This window comes from Dromaius novaehollandiae, chromosome 7 (genome assembly GCF_036370855.1).
Source record: "Dromaius novaehollandiae isolate bDroNov1 chromosome 7, bDroNov1.hap1, whole genome shotgun sequence".
In the NCBI taxonomy this organism is placed as follows: domain Eukaryota; kingdom Metazoa; phylum Chordata; class Aves; order Casuariiformes; family Dromaiidae; genus Dromaius; species Dromaius novaehollandiae.
In genome coordinates, this window is record NC_088104.1 from 22,598,453 (window position 1) to 22,620,084 (window position 21,632).

General features: G+C 41.1%; 1 protein-coding gene across 1 annotated transcript in view; it reads right to left on the minus strand.

The window, feature by feature from the left end:
* The window catches only part of STK39 (serine/threonine kinase 39), a 105,595-nt gene extending 100,414 nt beyond the window's left edge, over window positions 1–5,181 (minus strand). The window contains exon 1 of the mRNA XM_026094063.2: window positions 4,908–5,181. Coding sequence (XP_025949848.1) covers window positions 4,908–5,034 — 127 coding nt within the window. The 5' untranslated portion in view covers window positions 5,035–5,181. The remainder of the gene's footprint in view (window positions 1–4,907) is intronic.
* Window positions 5,182–21,632: the final 16,451 nt, after the last annotated feature.

A 21,632-nucleotide genomic window follows, 5' to 3' on the forward strand; every position in this document is an offset into this window, starting at 1 on the left:
TTTTTAAGAAAAAAATCTCTGCAGGAGCAAATATTGAAGTTTTATAGTTGCTTTAGTTGCTGCTATATAATATTTCATTAAGTGCAAGAGGTATTTCAGAGTGCAAGTGAATTTGCTGGATAAAATCTATAAAAACTGCTTCAGAAGAAAGCCCCTTCAAATGTTTTTTCTTCAAAATCTTTTCTTATTCCCGTGCTTAATCAATTTTGGAAAGTGCAAAAATGCACCTGACTAACAGAACATAGAACTGTAATTTTACCTCCATAACTATAGTTAAGCTTCTCTAAACAGTTTACACTGTAATTATAACTTGAACTTCAGTTCCTGACCATCATAATCGGAGACCTCTACAGAGCCAAAGTAAGATCTCCGACGACAACAAATATAGGAGAGTCCATTTTCTGTCAGGCAAAGAGCCATCAGCAATACTAATGCTGCAAGGAAAAATAAATAAATAAATCACATTCCATAGAAACACCAAAGACCCCAGAGCCATTAATGTGAGTGTCTCATGGGCTGTTTACAATAAGAACTATAAAATCAGCAGAACGGTCCTGAATCGTAACCTGTTTCAGTCACTAATTCCAACATATTTGACTTAGCAGCACTGAATGCTGAGGTAACAAATCACAAGATATTTTTGAATTCAAAGTTAGAAGTCAGTACTAGACAACAGCCTGAATTCAAGTAATGGGACACTTTTAATCAGCTGCAGCCAATGTAAAGATAATTCATCATGTAGAAGTAGCCCCTTATTTTCAAATTAATTCTGGTTGTTGTGAAAATACAGTTTTATAATAGAAGCTAGCTTCCAGCCTAATCATAGCATAATTCTGCTTCTCTGTACAGACTCTTCCTTCCATAATTATGCCAAAGCAGTCTTACAAACATCAAGTTACAACCAGCAGGAGAGCATCAACTCCAATGCAGCTTTCCAAAACCAAGGCATAGCCACTTGGTCACATTAATTTAAGAAACCTTCTAAAAATAAAAATAAAAATAAAATAAGAAATTAGCACTGCTTTGTCTCGTCCATGTGACATAGGACTCATTACAGATAGAGAGATACAAATATAATTGCAAGACTGTGTTATTCAGTCTTCAGGTTTTTACGCTGATTACTGTTTAAAAGCCAGTGCAGCTTTCTACTGCTTCTAAGGAGAAAAGAAAAGCCTCACAGGTAAGTTCCATTAACTTAGAGAAATCTATTTCAGTTATCTTATTCAGAAGGCTCTATAATAAATGCAAACTGAAAAAAAAAACCCTCTCTCTCTTACAGTATTGCTTTTATTAGCTTTATCTAAGTCATATCCAGCTGGAAAAAAAAATCAGCAAATATATTAAAATCCAATGCATAATTTAACTTAATGCACTAAAATCATAGAGAGAGACATCCCAGTCCTCACAAAATCAGATCTGGTTCTCTCTTAATAGCAATTACACTCCTTATCCTTACGACTCCTACTGTAAGTTGCTTTGGACCTCACTGTTCTAATAGCTAGGAATGCCTTTTTAACTCCCAAATGTGCAGGTTTATGGATAGCCTTTATCAATCTGAATTAATGCAAGAATTTCCTCCTCTCTTAACCCTCTCTACCCTACACATTTGCAGGTAGCAATCAGCATGGTTTCTTCCCGCTCCAAGATTTTCATGCAGGCATTAATAAGAACAGCCTCTCCCTTGCATCAGCCCTATCAATCATGCAGCCAGTCAAACAGGGAACCTGATCTGACAGAAAACTAACCCAGTGGAAGAACAACTAGTTTTCTGTCGGATCAATGAGACCCTTTCAACAGCAGCTTGTTAGAGCAGATTAAATGTACTGTGAAACTGCACATAGGAGTTTATAAGGAACAGGCTAGCCACCTTAAAAACAAAAACATGAAATAACACCTCATAAGCAGCACTATTTAAAGCCAGAGTTTTCTCCTTAACAGACACTTGAATCTCTCGACAAACACAAAGAAAGCAATGGACAGAGGAGAAAAGGAAAAGTAGTGTATCATTTGACATCCGTACTATGTGGCCTCAGTTTTCAAAATAGCTTTCAACTAGACACGTATTAGCAATAAGAAAAGTTCATGTTTATACAGAGAAAAAGAGCAGAACTTCTCCAGCATGCTAAATCCAGAGGATGGAGACAGCTAAACTAAACAGAAAATCCTCCATCACTAATAATGATTTTCCTTTTCTATCGTATGATCACCACTGAAACGTAAATGCCCCTAAAACAGTCCATCAGTCATTTTGCATCTGTGTATTAGTTACTGCACAATATAAAGCCTATTCTGTTGACATACAAGATGTTGTGATGAATCACCCTGGTGTACCTTTCCCCTTAAAAATCCCGGAAAGATGCTTCAATACGTTGTTAGTTTTCTCATTTATCTGGAAAATGGCTGTTGTAACAGAACCCACCCTTAAGACACTACGCAGTTCTTCAGGGAGAGGTATGCAGTGCTTTCCAGAGGCGAAGAGCTCTGTTTCAGTGAGCAGCAACTACTCGCATTCACAACGTGATTAACACTGGCACGGCTGATGCAAAGCAATATAAAATGCTGAACCAAGCTCAGACTGTATCATTCCCCCCTTCCCTCAGTTATAGGAAAAATGATGCTTTCAGAGTTCTTCACTAAATTAAAAGTAACAACGTTCATCCAACATCCTCAAAGTTGCATTCACATTTTGTTAGCTGCATGGAATTTATATGCAAAAATATGTGTTTATTATTTTAATAGGCTATAGAATAAATTTAATTTTATTTTCAATGTGTTTGAGAAAGTCATGTAAGCAACCTAAACTTAGTGAAAGTTTAACTGAAAGTTTAACTGAAGTCAAAGATGTTCAGTGTATTCAAGAATCTGATTCAAAATAATCTGACCTTAATTTCCTCCATAGAAATTAATTTAATTAAATAAATTATATTGACATTCAATAGCATTAGTAGCAATAAAGCTTCTCTATGGATAGGTATTTGCTACCCTGATTAGCATCCACACTTTACAATGGATGTCTGCTTAAACATAAATATTCAGAAAGGTTTTACATATCAAAAGATACAAGCTTTTAAGTAGAAAGGAAAAAGACATTTCAAATTTCTCACCTACTGATTCTGCGGGTACCTCTACAGGAAATAACCACTGTTTAAGTAATTCATGTTACTCACATCACAGTCTAGGCGAGGTTTAATCGAACACCTTCCGAGGCCTTTTCTACCTCAGAAATGGGATTTACTTGTACCGTTATAAAGAGCAAATCCTCAGCAAAGATGCAGCTTATACTAATAGAATCACTTCTGCTTGGCTGACTTAGACCCGTTGCCCAAACGGGGTGAGACAAAGTCCTCTCGCCAGTAAAGCCCCGTCCCTGGTGGGGCCTCTGCTGAGGGTACTCTCCTGCCGCAGGGCACCAGCTTGCTCCAGGCGACGCCTCCCATCAGCACAGCAGCACCATCAGGCCCCAAACACCTGAGTGAGGCCTGAGGCCTCCTTCGACCGTTCTCTGCAGCTCACAAGGTGCAAACGGGAACAAGAAGGGACCATCTGGGTCTACTGAAAGTCATCCCATTTTAAGGAAGAAATACTTTTCAACTCTACTTAGTTCCTGTCCATAGAAAATAAAAAGCTTAACAACAAAACTGACCATCACAATTTACAATTCAGATCAATAACGTGTAGTTCTGGTTGTCATCAGCCTGGCAATGATTAGCAATTGGTGTGCAATACTGAAGATAAACAGCATCAGCAGGCAAGACTCCAGGATTTTTTCACGTAAACGGCCTCGATCCTAAGGAGTAGCAACCACAGTCGCAGATCTGGCCTCTACCTTCTGCAGTATTTGTTGGAGATTTAAAACATTACATACAAATAAAACCGAGTTTTCCCCAAAGGAATTCATTAACAACAAGTAATACTGCAGTCAGGGTAAGAAAAGCTTTCCATTACACATACTATTAATAACATTCACCTTTTCACATGGTAAAATTCAAAATAACCTAATACAAACATATGGGATGAAGACTAAACACATCTGATCCGAACTAACTGGGCACACAAGCAAAGCACTGAAACACAGTAGGAGAGAGACCACTCTGCACAAGGATGTGGAGACGTAGAGGCAGGGGACTTGAACCTCACATTGCAAACTGGGACAAAAGCAGGTTCGCTGGGATGAAACTGAGCTATAATCCCAGCACCGGCATTATGAGCAACAGACACACAGGGCAGAGGAAGACAAGGAGATGGGGGATGAGATTAAACGATGGGGGAGAAGAAAGCGTAGTTTAAGAAAAAATTAAAATTAAAAAAAAATAAAAAAGGAAGTCACCACTAGAGCAGCAGATCTGTGGGTGAGATTTACCTCCCCCACTACACCACCGGAAAAATGCAGACTAATCTAATCTAAACGGATGCATGTAGATGTATACATATACACACGCACATACACATATACGTGTACATACATAAATATATATATATATATGTATATAAAAGAATACTATAAAAACAGGGAGCGCGCATCGGCAGAGCCGCGCGGTGCCCCGGCTACCGGCGAGGCCAGGGCGCGGGGCTGCCATCGCACCGCGGGGAGCGGGGCCGACCCCGCGGAGGCAGCGCCCACCGCGCCGAGCCGGGCCACACCGGGCGGGGCCCGGCGGGTTCTAGAAGCAGCCACCGCCCCCCGGGGCCGCCCGCCGCCGCCGGGCGAATAAAGTTTGCAGCAGCCGGCGGCGGCGCCACTGCAGTGCCGGGCGCATCGCCGCAGTGAGCGAGCCGGGCCGCGGGCAGCACAGCGCCGGTAGGCCCGGAGCCGGCCGGCCGCCGCGGCATCCCCCGCCCTGCCCTGCCCTGCCCTGCCCTCCGCGGCGGCGGGGCCGAGCCTCCCTCCTCTGCCCCGCTCCACTGACCGATAACCTCCTGCAGCTCGTAGGCGTCCCGGCAGATGGGCCAGCCGACGGCCGGGGCGGCGGGCGCCGGAGCGGGCGCCGGCTGCGGCTGCTGGACGTGAACCGGCGACTCGCCCTGCTCCGCCATGATGCTGCCGAGCGCCCAGGCACCCGGCGACCTTCTTCAAACTTCCCTTCCAGCAACACCTTTCGGCCGCGCTCCCGCCCCGCCCGCGCAGCCGGCCGCCCGGCGGAGGGAGGAGGCAGGGCACCGAGGGGGAGGAGGCAGAGGCGGGCGCCGCCGCCGAGGGGGGCGGCTGGTGCGCGGCCCGGGGCGAGCGGCGCCGCCGCCAGGAGCCGCCGCCCGCGGGCAGAGGCAGGGGCGCGGGCCGTCCGCGGAGCCCCCCGGCGGCGGCGGCGGCGGCGCCCGAGCGCGTGGGCACCTGCGCCGTCACTCGCGCTGGTGGCTCCGGCCATTTTCTTCCTCCTGTGATCCTGCGGCTTCTGCGATGCTCTCGGCGATGCGGGAGGAGAAAGACCGCGAGGCTCTTTGGGGAGAGCTCGGCCGCACGGCTCTAGGCCGCCGCCCTGCAAGCAAAGCCGGAGAGACCCGCGGGGGGTGGGGGACCCGAGGGGGCCGAGCGCAGGGCCCGGAGAAGGGCTTGGAGGAACCGAATCGCAGGGCTGCCGTGCGAGAAGCACCTGCTATCCCGGTAACATGAGCACACACGCCTTTCCTAAGCATAGCTTCAAGCACATAAGCATTACTGCCCAGAACGTTACTGCAGCAAGATTACCTGTGTTTAAATTTCAGGACAAATACTTGTTTCCCTCAGCTGTGAAAGCTCCAGGCCTGCAAAGCAGCTGGGCCAGGGCCCCCGGGCACCGGCAGCAGGGTGCTGTGTCACAGCAGACACGGCCTCGCCTGGCAGCCGCCCAGGAGGACCAGGCACAGCCGAGAGACCTGCCCTTGGTACCCCGAACCGGTGCTTTGAGCAAATGAAAGTATCCAAGACAATAAGTATAATCAAACTTTCCCACTGTGTTCTGTTAGGTGAGATCAGAAAAAACCACCCCTGTTTAAATAAAACTCTGCTGTTAATGGTATTACTGCAGATTTTCATCTTTCCATCCTCTTAACAGCAGTATCAATGTTGCAGTGTTAGCAGGATTTTACTTACTTTGAAATAATTTAGAAAATAAAGAGACTTCTGTGGTCTGTCTCACTCCTACCCTTGAATGCTTTGCAATTTAAGATTTATGGAGATTTTTTTTCCTTATTCTTTCAGATTATCATCGATTATTTTAAAATTTCACTTCCTACTACAGCAGAGAGTGAAACACTTAAGGTAACTGGAACTAATAATGAAAATATATGAGCAGGAAAGCTTTCAGAGTCAGCACCAATTAAAATCAAAACTGAATCTAAAAAAATTGTTAGGAAGCCACAATAAAAAAAATACACAAAAGCACTTGTTACATACTTTCAGTGTTAAATCAGTTCAGGATAACCTTCATTTACTAAACTTTTTATGTAGCTTACTCAATGAAGACTTTTAGCTAATAGAACAGCATTTTTCCAAAAGAGACGGCAAATTACTTGTGTTTTGATGTGTTGCTAGGAAAGTTCAATGAAGACTAGGCTTTAAAATAAAGTAGTGCTTTAACATTTCAACAGAAGGTATATCAGCAACTTGCAAATACATCATTTCTGTGTTGAATTTTCTTATATGCAACAGTTGCACTCAGGATAGAGTCTCCTAGTAGTAGAAAGATATGTTATTGTACATGTGTTGAATTAATAATTCCCCTCAATCTAGTTTTTTTTAAAGCTAGGCAATTAAAATATTTTAATATACAGACACATTAGAAATGAACTGCCACAAAACTAAAGGTCAGCAAAAGTTGGAAGTATTAAACTGTCATTCAATGTTAAGCTTAATGCCAAGACTAGACAAATGGTGTTAGTAATGAAGACCTTTCTGCCAGCAATAGCCAGAGGGGAAAAAAAAAAAAAAAAAGACGAGTAAGACAACAGCAGCATAGGGCAATCAATCAGCACAGAAAAATGGGTTACTCACTATTGGTGGAAAACAGCCAACTTCTCCATCTGTACTGAGCTGTTGCGGGTGTTGGTGGGGGGAGGGATTGTTGTTAGTGATATGGTAGGTGCACCACAGGAATTTGTGGCACAGGAACTATCTAAACTGCTCTATTTTACATCTGATAACATTATAGTAATTTTTGTCCCAGGACCAATTATAAAGCCTCAAGAATTTCCAGAGTTCCTCCGGACTTTGCAACTTTTTGAGATGAGCAGCTGTTATAGGAAGAATTTTTAAGGATAGCAATTTTGTAAACAGTGGGGCTTGTGGGAAATACTCTGTGCATTCAGGGTACAACTCAAGAAGAATATCAAAGTTTCAGAGTAGGGTAAGATAATACAAAGGAAAGCAGCAGCAAGCCCTTGAAGCAGTTGGTCTGTGCCAGCAGGCCAGCTGTCTTTGGAAAGCAATACTGAAGGCTCTGCTGACTGTTTAAAGCAGTTTTTCCTAAGACTTTTCAAACACTGAAAGCAAGAGACATCTGCAGATTTGGGAGATTCCCAAGGCTGGGCTAGGACTCAATCACCTCACCTGAATCAGTGATAGTTCAGGTTAAAGTTCAGAACAGTCCTATTCTGTCCGAATTTAGTTTGGCCTTTCCTATAGCTTAAAATCACAAAAGCCAGAGAGATTGCCTGGGTCACTGATTCCAGTCACCAAACTATTGATTTCCAAGTGAACAAATGTTTGGCATAGCCAGGCTACAGACATTATAGGCAATATCTGAAACCTTGTAGGCCACTATAGGAGAAGAGCTAAGCCAGTGCACTGCCTCTTTGAGAGCCCCAGTGGGAACATCTGCAGACAGAACAAAACGTCTTAGAATAAAGTAACTCAGACTTCATTTGTAGGTTTGAAGGATTTAGGCAAGAATAACCTAAGTGTTTATAACAACATTTCAGACTAATTAGTTGTACTAATTCATTGTATATTAACCTTAAACAGAAGCATACCTATATAAAGTCAAATATATGCATGAGGACTGGGATTCATAAGCAATGATTCATACCACTAGTAGTACATACAAGAGACAGTATCCACTCCATACTTTTTTCTTTGAGGAAAAAAACAAGGCAGGCAGCAGACAACCTAGACAATCATGTCTAGCATAGGCTAAAACAGAATCAGAAAGACCTATTCTTTCTACTATTACCTTCACCTAAGAGAAGCAAGTGAAGATGGAACCATCCCCTTTCCCACAAAGGGCCTAAAATTGCAGTTATGACCATCACATGGTATAATTAAGCTCTCTGTACTTGAAGTTTGAAACCCTCTAATTTGATGGTAGTGATGGATGGCAGCAGCTTAAATGATATTATGAGACAAGACAGCTGACAAAAGCAGCTGGTGCTAGCAGGAGTGGACTAAATGCTTTCGACTTCCCTTTTTCTTCTAGTGAACATACAGTTAAATAGGTAACATTCCCATTATTTTCACTAGGATACATGCTTTCATAAAAGCTTGCAGGGTTTTTGTCATTAGGTTAGTTTCTACTATCATAGAAGACATTAGAATCTTCTTGGCAATAACACTGTTACAAATGAGTCTTAATACACTGGAGAAACCTTGATACTGCAGAAGTCATTGTGTTAGCTGTGCTCTGGCTAAGTCCAGCTGAAGTTAATATCTATCAGTGCATTGTGACAGAGCTCCCCCCCCGCTTAAAAAAAAGAAAAACAAAAAAAAAAAAAAAGAAAAAGAAAAAGATGAAGGCCTTGGTGCCTATGCCTCTTTTTCCTCTCTCCTTCTCCCCACTTTGTAAACTTCTTAACCTCAGGCATAAAATTTTCTGTTCTGGATATTGAGGATTGTTGCACCAGTAATCATTAAGCAATTTACTGTTATATAGTCAAGTTGCTCTTACTGTTCCATGCAATAGAAACTTCCATTGCATTTCCGGTAAGCATAGTCAGTCCCACAATACATGCCACAGACTAGTGGCAGTGACTCTGTTGGAAACAGAATGAAGAACTGTTTCTTTTCATGTGAACACCAGATATTTTTCTTAAGTAGTTTCTTATTTTGACCATCCTATTTTTGGCCCACAGATACAGGCAACACTCACATCTTGGTGTCAACCACTCTGACTGCGAGGGGGCCATAACAGGCATGTAGACAAAGTCACTTAGAAGAATAATGAAGCCTGTGTGAGCTTCTCTACAGGACTAGAGCACAGACAGCCTCAGTCTCAGGAGAGCTCGTTCTTCAATGTCACTACTAGCACCACACAGTAGGAACCACCCTTAAGGCAGCTAAATCTTCCTATTGCCCCCATCCAATTTTTCGGATGAGACCATGAGAAGGCATAGTGCAGTTAACTTGCTGTTGCTACCAAACCAGACAAGATTAGAATCACCAGGTTAAAAACTACTCATTCCAGCACATATGCACTAGTGGCTTATTATCTAAATTATGATGGCGCACCAAGCACTGTACATTTCAAACATTCAAAAATCAGAATTGTGTACACATTTAGAATATATACACAGTAGTCATTCATGTATTGGCAACAGTAGCAATGCGATTCCTTTTGGAACCTGCAGGAATCATGATCTCTGCTACCATGATTTGAATGGATTTAAAATATGGTCACTGTGAAGATGACAATGGACTAAAGATTAACGTTGCTTTTGAACTACAGTTCAACATCATTAAAATGTTGTGAGGGTGTCAGCTTACTGAGCATTTTAACAGGTATGAACTTTCTGTGGCTGTGAATTGATGAAACTCAAACATACGAAGAATTGATCTAGGAACTTCCATGGCTTTCATCACTGTAGGATATGAACATCTCATGCATATTAATAAATTAATCTTCACATACTGAAAGGCTGAGGAATATAATTATCTCATTTTTACAACTGGAAAAAGAGCGAGCTTAAAGGATTTGCTAAAAGTCATACAAGTCTGTAGCAAAACTGGAAATATAACTCGCATTTTCTGAAGATGACATTTCATACAGCTTCACAGCAAGATCAAGGACCTGATCTGGTTCATAGCTAATTCCTGAGTTGGTTCAGCTGGAAATATTAGCAAGCTCACTAGACATCCAAAGAAGTGATAGAGAGGATAAAACAGGAGAGGCATAAGAAAAGCATCTCCAAAATTGGGAAATGGGACAGACCACTTTTTTTTTGACAAGAAGCACACTTCTAGATTTGTTAGGCGGTCATGAAACAACATTAAATCCCAAACAACTTAACTGTGAATGGTCATTCATCATTTGGGTAAATGACCCTAGCCTTTCCTCATTTTGTAAGGAATATTTCTTATTTTACGGGAAAGCTATGAACTTTAATTCTATGTTTATAAAATGGTTGAGGTCTTAGGATTGAAATGCTTTAGAAATAAAATATTTTTTGCTTTTGAGGATGTAAGCTGAAATCATTTTGTAATCTAAATGCCAAATGCACAACATAAATATGGCTGTAAATCAAAACCCAATTATTAAACAGCATCTGTGGGATTTTTTTCCTAATGGAAAACCCAAGGTCAATACTGATGGATAGTTCAGTGCTTTTTGGGAAATCAAAACAGCAGTCAAAAACAAAGTAAACCTTGTTCATCTTTTATACTTTCTTTCCAGCATAATGATTTACAAATGAGAAATTAAACTGTCTAGAGCTGCTGGCTAAATTTCCCCTCAAGTAATTCAACAAAATCCACAGACTCACTCAGGCATTATAAGAAGCTCTGACTTCTGTCTCTCAGGGCAGCTTGCTCAGCTTTCAAAGGGCCAACAGAGCTTCTCAACCCAAGTCATCCTTGAGGGAGAATCGTTTATTGAGAACTCATGCTTGGGTGAGCTGTGTCGGGGGCAGCCAGGGCTGGGCTGCTCCGCCAGGGCAGGTGAGCCAGGAGCCAAGGGGGCCGGTGAGGCAGGCAGGGGCAGTGGCTGCACAGCCCCACAGCATGGCAAGCAGGGTAGGCCTGCGCGTGGCAGCCAGGGTCAGCCAAGAGACCGGTGACTGCCAGCCGAGTCTCTAGTGACAAGGCAGGTCCAACACGAAGCCAGGACGGTCAGTCAGCAAGGCGAGGTCTGGATCAGCAGGGTACAAGACCAGGCACAGACTTGCTACAGGGCAGCTAAGGCAAGGACCAAGAGCATGAGCTTACATGCAGCAAAGGACCCAGATGAGACTTCTCACAGCTCTTTCTCACAACTTACCTGTTTTCATAGAAGTCTGACCAAGGGTAGAGCTGCACGATGTCTGAACTGGCCTCGAGCACAGGCAGCTAAACCCCTAGAATTAGGGGAAGGAGGCCACTGAGCCCATTGGTGTACTCAGAGCCCTGACAACAAGGGCTTATCACCAGAAAGTCGTTTCATTTCTTGGGAGCATTTACTATACACACCATTAATTTCCAGAGTAGCAAGGCAAAGCCTCCACTCATTTACTTCTCCTGGTTTTCACTGGTAGTGTCCCATAACATTCAGAGATTTGGAGGAAAACTGAGAGTGCCTACAAATGCCTTCAGCATAAAATCCAGCTATCTCAATCTGTGGCATCCTGTAATTGTCACTGTTACAGCAGTTACAATAGGTAATTTAGAGGGGTAGAAGAAAGGGTAGAAGAAAAGTGATTGATCCCTCGGGGGGGGGGGGGGGGGGGGGACACAACAAAACATAACCACCCAGCATTTGCTATAGCTGGGAGCAATTCCTACTGTCACAGAGTCCGGTGCAACCTTTGCAAATCAGTCCTGCTCCTTTTTAATTGAGAAGTACAGCAGTACACAGCAATGCTATGAGGAAACATTACAGATGACTTTCAGATACTATAGCAAAAGGAACAAAAGCTTGAACATTAAATGAATGGATATCTCATTATGTCCATAAAGAATTAAAAAAAAAAAAGCAACAAGTGTAGTGTACAGTGAAAAATAGGAGAAAAAAATATGATTTTGCCCTGTATATTGGTGAGAATATAGCAGCCATAACCACTAAAGGAAAATCCAAAGCTGTATGATGACATGCATCTTTGCATAATTGATGACATGTTCCACATATATATGGCTGAATATTCCATTGGCCATCTTCAAGCAATAAAAAATTTACTTTCTTTCCAATTCATCCATTTCAAACAGGGTAAATGAATTGGCAGTGTTTGTTTCATGAATTGTTTCATGTGTGTTACACCTGGGAGTGATGAGGTTAAAGAAAATTTTAGGAAATACCATAACTGGGAACAGAAGCCTCTCTCTTTCAAATGTAATAAAATACAGGTACCTGAAGGCAGTTACAGAAAATAAAGCTAATCATCTTTGTGTCTGCATAACTTGATCTGTTTCTGCTTAATTCATAGCTTGATAATAGCTTTACCCTACTTTTTCTTACTTGTATACTACAGTCTATCAAGTCTTTTTTCTAAAAGCAAAATGTAAATCTTCCATTAGTATTTCCTGCAAAAGAACTATCAGCTTAGCTTCAGATTCAGAAAGATGGCTATTGCTCTAATCCCTTCTAGTCTAATAAAGTGCTGAAACATGGCAATGTTCCCCAAAGGGGAAAGGTCAGAAATTGCTATCCTTTCCTATTTATCAGTCAAAGGTCATAAAGTTTCCTGATACTAAGACAAACTATGAAATAATGTCTAAAACAAAGCCTGTAGGAAGTGAGTAGTCTCTACTCTAGGAAAACTAAAATGGCAATTTAAGGCATTAAAAGATAGGACTCAAATTTAAAGAAAAAAAAAATCTCTTCCTCAAAACAATAAGAATACTCCAATTCCTTTCTCTTCTAGCTGTAAAAAAGCTAAAATGTACAGTAGTAATTTAAGTGTTAACAATATTAAAAGCCTTCTAATGTTGACTCAAATATTTAGATCTTGTTCTTCACTGAAAGACATTAACAACTGTTTTGGACTTTGCAACATTTTTGTAGTGAAGAAAAAATGACTTTAAATGTAGCAATATTAACCAAATTATTTTCTAATGCATCTCTATTGTTTTTATGATTTCTTTAAAAATCTAATTTATCCATGAATGACAAACCTAAACTCATCAACACTGTGCTTTTAATGCTCAAAAAGCAGAAGTTAAGTAGTTTAGGCAAAACCTATTTTTAAGTTTTACTGGTATATCATTAAAACAAACGAAACATCCCCAACTGGCCTCATTTTTCACACATGCTGTGCCTATAAAAGCCCTACATTTTGTATATATTACTAGGCATAACATGCCAAGAAAGCAGTCCTAATTTTGGTTGCAATCATCATCAGTACAATGGAATCAACTCCACACCAAATCAGACACCCTGCTATCATAGCCTGTTGTGTGTCTTCTGCAAACAGAGCTAAGCAAGTCAGAGCTCTGACTCCATATTCTGACCAACATGATTGCACCTACAAAACTAGTTATAGCAGCGAAAGCCACACATTCACTAGTATGTTTTTTGGTTATGTAAGGGTGGTTATTGTACTAGTATAGAAGCATAGTTTTGCCATCATACAGGAAAACACATTAGGAAGTGGTACCAGTAAAATACAGTTTTGCCCTCTGTTAGAAAACGAGTCCTAGGGTAGGTACAGCTTTGTCTTGCTAGTAATTATAACATGTGCTATAGTTCTAGTATGAAATTGCTCACTGATACAGGTCATGCCAGTTACCCAAAGCATCAGCTAAAGTGCTGTAGTTCTGGGATTTGATCTTTAAGTGGCACCAGAGGGAGCTGTACGGGAGAAGGATGTGCTCCTTTCACATACTCTGAGCAACTGGAATAGTCACAGTTTGCTCTGTGGTGTGTAGGGAGCAGAGTGAATATTGCTGGGTTATGACAGAAAGAATACAATAGAATTTGATGTGAAGAATGGAGCAGCTGGAAGCTCTGGGACAGCTGAAAAATCTGACAGTATAAAAGACAGCAGGAAGATCCTTAAACAGAGCATCATCTGAATCTGCACTGTCATTTAGAAAGCACTCTTGGAGTATAACCTTATTCTTATAGTAACTAAAAACTGCTAAAGACATATGCATAAGAAACTGTTTACTTAGAGTAAATTTACTACAAAGCTGTATTACAATGACTTGAGCAATGCACTCCACATATATTTGAAATGTATGAGTGTACAGTCTTTTAGCCTTACAGAAAAAAAGAAAAGTAGAACTGTAAGGGAACATGTAACCTGTTTAAGCTGTGCAATTTTGGGGAGTTAGTCTGGTTTCCTACAGTGGATTGGGTTATGACTGGAACTGTGAACAAAAGCTTATGTTCTGAGTCTGTCATAATCCAAAATCTTGGCCAGCCAGCTAGCACTGTTCAAGCAACTGTAGTTACCCAGTCCCAGTAGAAAGCTGTAGAGGGTGGACGACACCCTGATGATGTTCCACATGCAGCTGAGAACCAACACACTCTGAGGTGGGAAAGTTGGCAGACCTCAAACTCAGCAAAGACTAGCATGTAGTTCTAACAACGTTAGCACGAACGACAACAATAGCTACCACAAAATATGAAGAAATGTCATGAAAGCCTTTGCTTCCAAGAGTGAGCAAAAGTGAAAGGCAGGCACTTAAATAATGATTAGATCAAAAATGACTGACATGAACAAAATATGCACTGTGACTGTCAGAAATATATCTTAAGACCAGAGCCTACAAGATTAGCACCCCATTAGCATACGGTGGGACAAGGGGCACCCAGCTCCGCTCATCAATTCTAGGACAAGATCCTAGCCCTATGTCTTAAGACAGCAAAGTGCTGATCTTTAAGATGTCAGAGAAAAAGATGTATTAAAAGTTATAGGCTATGTGAGGATTTAAAAAGCAAACAAAAGGGTTAGTAAAATTTTATACTGGCCTCACTGTAGCTTCTGTGATGTCAAATTAACTGCAAAGGCTTGTGAAATGCCACAGACACTCAGTAAGAACAGGAGTATGTCCTGGTGACCAAAAAGAAAAAAGGCACTGGTTTGTTCATATTTGATGGTTAAAAAAAAGAAAAGAAAAGAAAAAAAGAAAAAACCCACAGTCATTTAATATTCTTGATTTCCTGGAACAGGTATGCTAGAGGAATATCTCAGCTAAGTAGCTGATTGACAAAAGTCAAGTTTGTTTAGCTAGATAAATATTCTAGGCTGCAATTTATTTGGCATAAGTTTAAACAGGTCAAAATAAAGTTGGCCCTCATTTTCTCTAATTCAATGGGAGAATTGAAAGTCATTTTTAAAATATTACCACCCATACTGAAAGGAACCGTACTGAGTGTTAGATTGTTTCATTGGTACCATATCCTGTTATTTAATAGTGCAAAGTACAATTCAGCAGTTCTAATAAGGAACCATTGTTGATAATCTACAGATGTTTATGATAGAGAACTCAAAGCTAGAATACTGATAAAGAAGCTGAAGGCAGAAGAAAAGATGGGATGTGCAACACTATACAGAAATAAAAAACCCCTTTAAATAGAAGTAGTGAGTACCTAGGAATTAATGCCCCTGAAAAAAAAGACACAAATGGAAATAAGTCACCACAGATATCAGAGATGACAGGTAAGTTTACCTCTCCAGCTAGAGACAGTGAAAGGCACACATGGCACCTCACCCAGCTGCCAGAAAGGAGGGCACCCAAAAGCCTACAGAACAAGATGCGAGAGAGGTTGTTCGTTGCAAAACTGAGGCAAGATCACCAAATCCCATGATATAAAACAGGCAGAACAAATGAATTTTCCTGATCAGCAGTGGCACTGATATTTCAACTGAGAATAACTGAATGTCATTTGTAAGTTTAGTATCTAGGTTGGCTCCAGGTATCACTTGAAAATTTTAAAAATACCTTTATATTTTTAAGTGCTGTCCAGAAAGGAAGTAGAAGTACATTAAGGAAGCCTATTTCATGCACTAAAATAGGCTGAAGACTTTCACATGGTCATTTACACCACCTCAGCTGAAGGGCAGAAACTCCTTTATCTGCTACAGGCTTTCTAGCAAGAAGATACAGACTGACTGTATTCCAAGAGTCTACTAATAACATGGTTAAGAAAGACCAAACAGGTTTTGTACTTGCTTTTACACCTGATATTCTTTCCTCTAATGGACAGAATAATCTTTAATATCATGAGAGGAAAGCAATATTCCCTTGTCAGGCAAGGAATAAAGTACCAATTTTTTCATCATTAATTCTCCCAAGACTCCTAACAAGTGACAATACAGGGTTTTTTCGTCTCTCCCATAAATGTAATTATAAAGTTATATATGAGTATTTTCTGCTGCTTGAAACAGAATAATATGTAAACTCAAATATATAGAAGTTACAAGATTTACAAGACATTTCTGCTGCTGCAGTAGAATGCTACTATTTTAAAATGAACAATGCAATAGAAGTTTTTTTCACACCAATTGTGTGCATATTTATTGATATTCTGATAGAGTTCAGTGTGAATGCTATATTGAGCATATATATAGCAATTAGAAAAGACCTTTCTGAGATTCAGATGTTTTCCAGGTGTTTTAAATCAAGTAATAAGGACTTTCTGTAGAAAGAGCTGACATACTTTTCATTAGATTTTCACTTGATATGAATAAAATAATTTTGCTTTTGCTTGTTTAACTTCATATTTGCACTGCAGATATGCTTCAAAGCAGCTTAGAAATCCTGGCAAATAATTTGTCCAATTGTGTAACTTCTGTGAAGTACTGGTACATGAACTAGTTAAGAAGCAAGGGTAGGAATTTAAATCAGATTTTTTTTTAACCCCCCAATCAACCAATATTTCCATAAAAAAGAAAAAGAAAGGATATGCCAAGTATATTCATACAGAACATAAAGCTGACTCACTCAGGCCCAGGATTCAGCCATAGTGTTCCAAGGCTCATTGGCATCACTACAACAAATGAAGCATCAGCTATGAATGATGAGATGCCTTCAGGAAACTGCCCCTATGAATGATGAGATGCCTTCAGGAAACTGCCCCTGCTGACTGTAATGCAACCCTGAGCTGGAAATAGTACTGCTCGCTCACCAGTACTTCTATTTCCTTAGGGCATCTACCCACTCCTGTTTAAACAGTTATGCACCGCAATGACAACTAGGGATCTCTAAATGATTCTCAGGGTTCACTTTTGCAATTGCGTTAATGCAATCTAATTTAATGCCGCTGCCGAAATGCACAGTCCCAGCCAAATTCCTTTCCCCTTCCTCATCCTAGCATATAGCACTCATTTGGCTGAGCAGCAAGTCAGATCATGAACTTAATCCACCAAAAATTAACTCTCCCACCTCCCCCAAGCACTCCCTCCCACCCCAAAAAAAGACCTTAAATCAACACAAAAGGGTCTCAAACCCACAGCTGGGGATAGATGGGACTTCCTCCTGGGCTGCAATGGGGGTTTAGGTAAGACTTAATCAGTTGTGAAGTTGTACCCCCATGTGCTCAGACTGTGGGCTGACCTCTTGGTAGGTACTTTGTCTTATAACAAAAGACAGAGTTACAATATTTTGCACAGAAATAAAATAATTTAAGAAAAAAACATGCATATGGGCTCCTTTGGACTTCAATAAGGCCAACACATAACTTGTACAAAGTTATATAAGGGTATGGGTTTGCAGGACTGGGTTTTAATGAACAGTGTTGGGGAGCGGGCACAACACAGAAACAGAGCTATTAACACAGCAGTAAGCCTGCATATCCCCCTGCCCTCCCAAGGGCCAAAAGAAGTTCTGCATGAAGAGCAGGGGGATAAAGAGATTCAGAATACGTACAGTAAGTGATATACTAAACACATCTATAGGAGTACTATGTTTTTTACTACAAAGAAGGGTTAGAAAAAAATCTTTACTTTTAAACAGAAATCTAATACTCTGCAGAGTTGGGAACCAACTGGGGTACTAGAACGCATCAAGCAGGCTGTCTCCAGCCAGGGGAATTGCAACCTGACACACACATTATGCATCAGGAAAGCAACCAGTATTGATCTGAATTAGTGCTGAACTCCTGTTCCTCAGCAAAGTCCAGGTGACATTTCCACTCTCGTGATGAATTACAAGTTTACATGTTGAGGCAAACCAGACAAACCCAAAAATTATTTTCAAATGAGAGATTTCACGACAGAACAAGCCTATGTTTTCTGAAGTTTTGAAGTATTTTTAACCTTGTGTTCCTGAAAGTTGCCAAACTGGCTAGCCTGGATGCTAGAGCCATCTGGTTAATGGAACAAGAGAATACCACGGGCAGACAGGCTTCCTCAGGCTGCAGAATAAACGTGATTTCAGACACTAGCACCCCTCAGTCTTTAGTCTCTCTGCAGAGAATGACACAGAGCATCATTTAACAGCAGCCTCAAACTACAAATAGACAAAGAACAGATTTCAAAGCAGCTGTCAGTCATTCAGCCAGCTGACAGGACTAGATATAATCTATAATCACAGAGGCAAATGGTCTCATCTCACTTGCAGATTGCTGGTTTCTAGATTTGTAGGTTAATTTTTAATTCTCACTCTCTTCTAAGTTTTGCTTTTAAGTTGAGCTAAGCAACTTGCACATGCTTAAGTGATTTGCAGGTGGATGTCTACATCTTTCTGCTACTTAGAATCTGTTCAGAGTCAGTGAGATTTTGTTAAGAGTATAATTTTACAAATTTCTTTATACTTTCACAAGCAAGGAAGAGGGAGCACTATCTTTTATCAATCTAACATGTTGTTAGATAAAGAGAAAAGGCAAGTTTTTAGGTCACAGCTTCAACTCTGAAGCAGCAAACTTGGAGATAAATACAGATCAGAACCTGAGACAAATAGCATAGATAGAAACGCCCTCTTACCTACAAAAACGTATTTTTCATGGAACAACCACTCTAGTTCTGATATCTCAGCCCTGATCCTGGGCTACTTTCCAGAGATCAGTCTAGGAAGAGCAATACAAAATTACACTACATATTAAAACTCAAATTCAGTGCAGGCAGTTTTTGTCATACCTTGCCTACTGTTGTTCCACAAGTGCTAACTCTCTGCATCCTACAGCTCTAACAACTTCATTGCTTCTCTCCTTGCCATCAGGCTTCTCTGCTTCACAGGTGCTAGTCATCCTTTTCCCTCAGCTTTAACGGGTTTAATCTCAGAAGAGTTGCTATCTACCTGTATTTTGCTCAAGGTTTACCAATTCTGTTCCAGAACTGAAGAAAGTCCATGCTTTCAAAAGCTTGTCTATGCTTTCCAGCATACCAGTGCTCTATAAAAGATAAAATCTCTCATCCTTATAGTACTGTAGCTTTACTACAATACTACTACTTACTCTTCAATATACCTTGATTACTTTTCCCTATGGAATATTTATGGGATTTATCACAGATTAGGGAAGTGGGGACACACAGACAGACGCACACACAGTTAGGTGTATGCAAGGGAGAACACATCCTGCAATTAGTTTTAGTGTTGGATGTATTCCCAGACTTAAAGCTTTTTGGAAGGCTACTGTGTACAAGCTATCCTGACCGGGGAGCAGCCAAGGTTGGGCTGCTCTGCCAGGGCAAGCGAGCTGGGAGCAGAAGGTGCCAGCCAGGCTGGCAGAGGCAGCGGCCACACGAGCCAGGGAGCCCCGCAGCACCTGAGCACAGCCAGCAGGGCAGGCCTGGGGACAGCAACCAGGGTCAGCCAGGAGTCGGGTAACCGCCAGGCAAGTCTATAGTGACAAGGCAGGTTCAAGATGAAGCCAGGAAGTTCAGTCAGCAAGGTAAGATCAGGGTGGGGAAGGAATGAGCCTGGCACAGGCAAGTCTACAACACAGCTTAGGTAAGGGCCCAAGATCAGATGCAGTTTCAAAGCCAAGGACCAGAGACTTCTGACAGCTCTCACCACAGCAGTCTGATTCAAGGATACAGAGCTGCACTGCATCAGAGCTGGCCTTGAGCACAGGCAGCTAAACCCCTGCAAGGTGGCAGAGGCTGTTGGTGCATTCAAACCTCTGACAATCCTATGGTTTCATTCTAACTGTTTTGCCCATTGGGAGTTCAGCTTTGCAGAGAATAGGGGCTTTTGGTGGGACCTGTAGTAAAAGGAGAAGCAGGGTCCTTGATACAGGTCCATCACATCTAAAAGAACTCTAACAGTGAGGGCTAGGACTTTTAAGGTGCTGTGATATCTGAAGAGAAATGATGCATGTTAAATTTTTGTACTAGCTTATCTTTTAGTTCGTCTCAGTGGTCAAATTGCATGATGTTTCTTCCAATGTGCTATTTCATTTATTTATACTGTTCATCCTATTCTTATCCTTTTATTTTAATCCACTTTCCTTGTCTTTTCCAGGCATTTATCTTAGCTTTTTTTTTTTTTTTAAACAACCATTTAAAACATTTTCCTTTAACCAGGGATGATATCTAAATTTTATGCATCTTTCAAACAAGTCTTATAAGAGTCTCTACTCAAATAGAGAGGAAGAGAGACTACAGGATGAGAGAATCACTGCAGATTTACTTGATCAAGAATGTTTCCATTGTATTCATTCACACCAGTTTAATTCCCTTGCGTGTATGTGCAAGCATAATGGATCTGCAACATAATTTGGTTCGTAAACAATGCAGTAAACAAAGTTATCTGAAAGAACTGCAAAACCAAATTGATTGCTAGTATGAAGGGACTCGGGGAAGTTACAAGTTACTGAAATTACCATATTACCTTATGATCCTTGCTTTCACTTTGGACAGTTAAATAGCTGTTTTGCACAGCTCTTCTTAGGTGTTAAGGAAAAAGAAAAAAAAAAAAAAAAAGAGAGAGAGAAAATCACCCCACTATCATGCTGGCATACCAAAAAGATAAAACCTTCCACAGTCTGTCTTCAAGTACAGTACTTGTCATACAGAGCGATTTGTTTAAAACTATTTCTAAGGCTTTAGTTTTCCCTTCAAAGAGATACTCCAAACTAGAATTTACCTTCAGACATCAAGGGCTCCCCAGAGCCCAGCAGGCTGGGGAACAGACCTAGCTCTTCTCAGAAGAGCCCCTTCCCGCTGCCTTGGCGCAGAGGAGGCAAGCTGAGGCACAGAAAAGTGACCTATGAATCTGTGAAGCACATTCACAAAAAATGTGCCCTTCCTTTACCACTGTCCTGTGATACACCAATGGTGATAGCAGCTACTGCTCGGGGGGTGGGGGGGAGCAGACCCCCGAATTCCCTTGCCTAGCTGCTGTTTATTGAGTCTCTGAGACGGGGTGCCAGCACCGTGCCAGGCATTCCCAGGAGTGGAAGAGCCTTCCAGCCTGCTGCTATTGAACAGAGCGTGGCTGTGATTTTTTAACAATAGCCCCTTGACAAAGCAACTAGTTAAGTTAGGATGGTGGAGCTAAAGTTTATATGTATTTTCATTACTAAGTGACTTAAAATCCCCATCAGAAAGTAGAAATTATGGACCACAAAATATTAAAGTGATATGCTATTGAAATAAGAGGCGAAAACAGAGCAGCACCATTTAATGAGACATCAGCTCTGAAAAATATTTCCTCAGTTTGTGTTGCATATTTTAACTCCGTTTATAGCTTTTACTGTTAGAAATGCCTTGACATACTTAATACATGTCATAAGTCTTAACATTGGCCAGGTAACCTCTGTTTTGTCATCATGGCAACTTAAATGACTCCCATAAAATAAAATAAAAATTCCTTTTCTGTTCTAATCATCAGTGTAACAATTCAGGAGATGGAGAGGGAGAAGAGAAAGTGG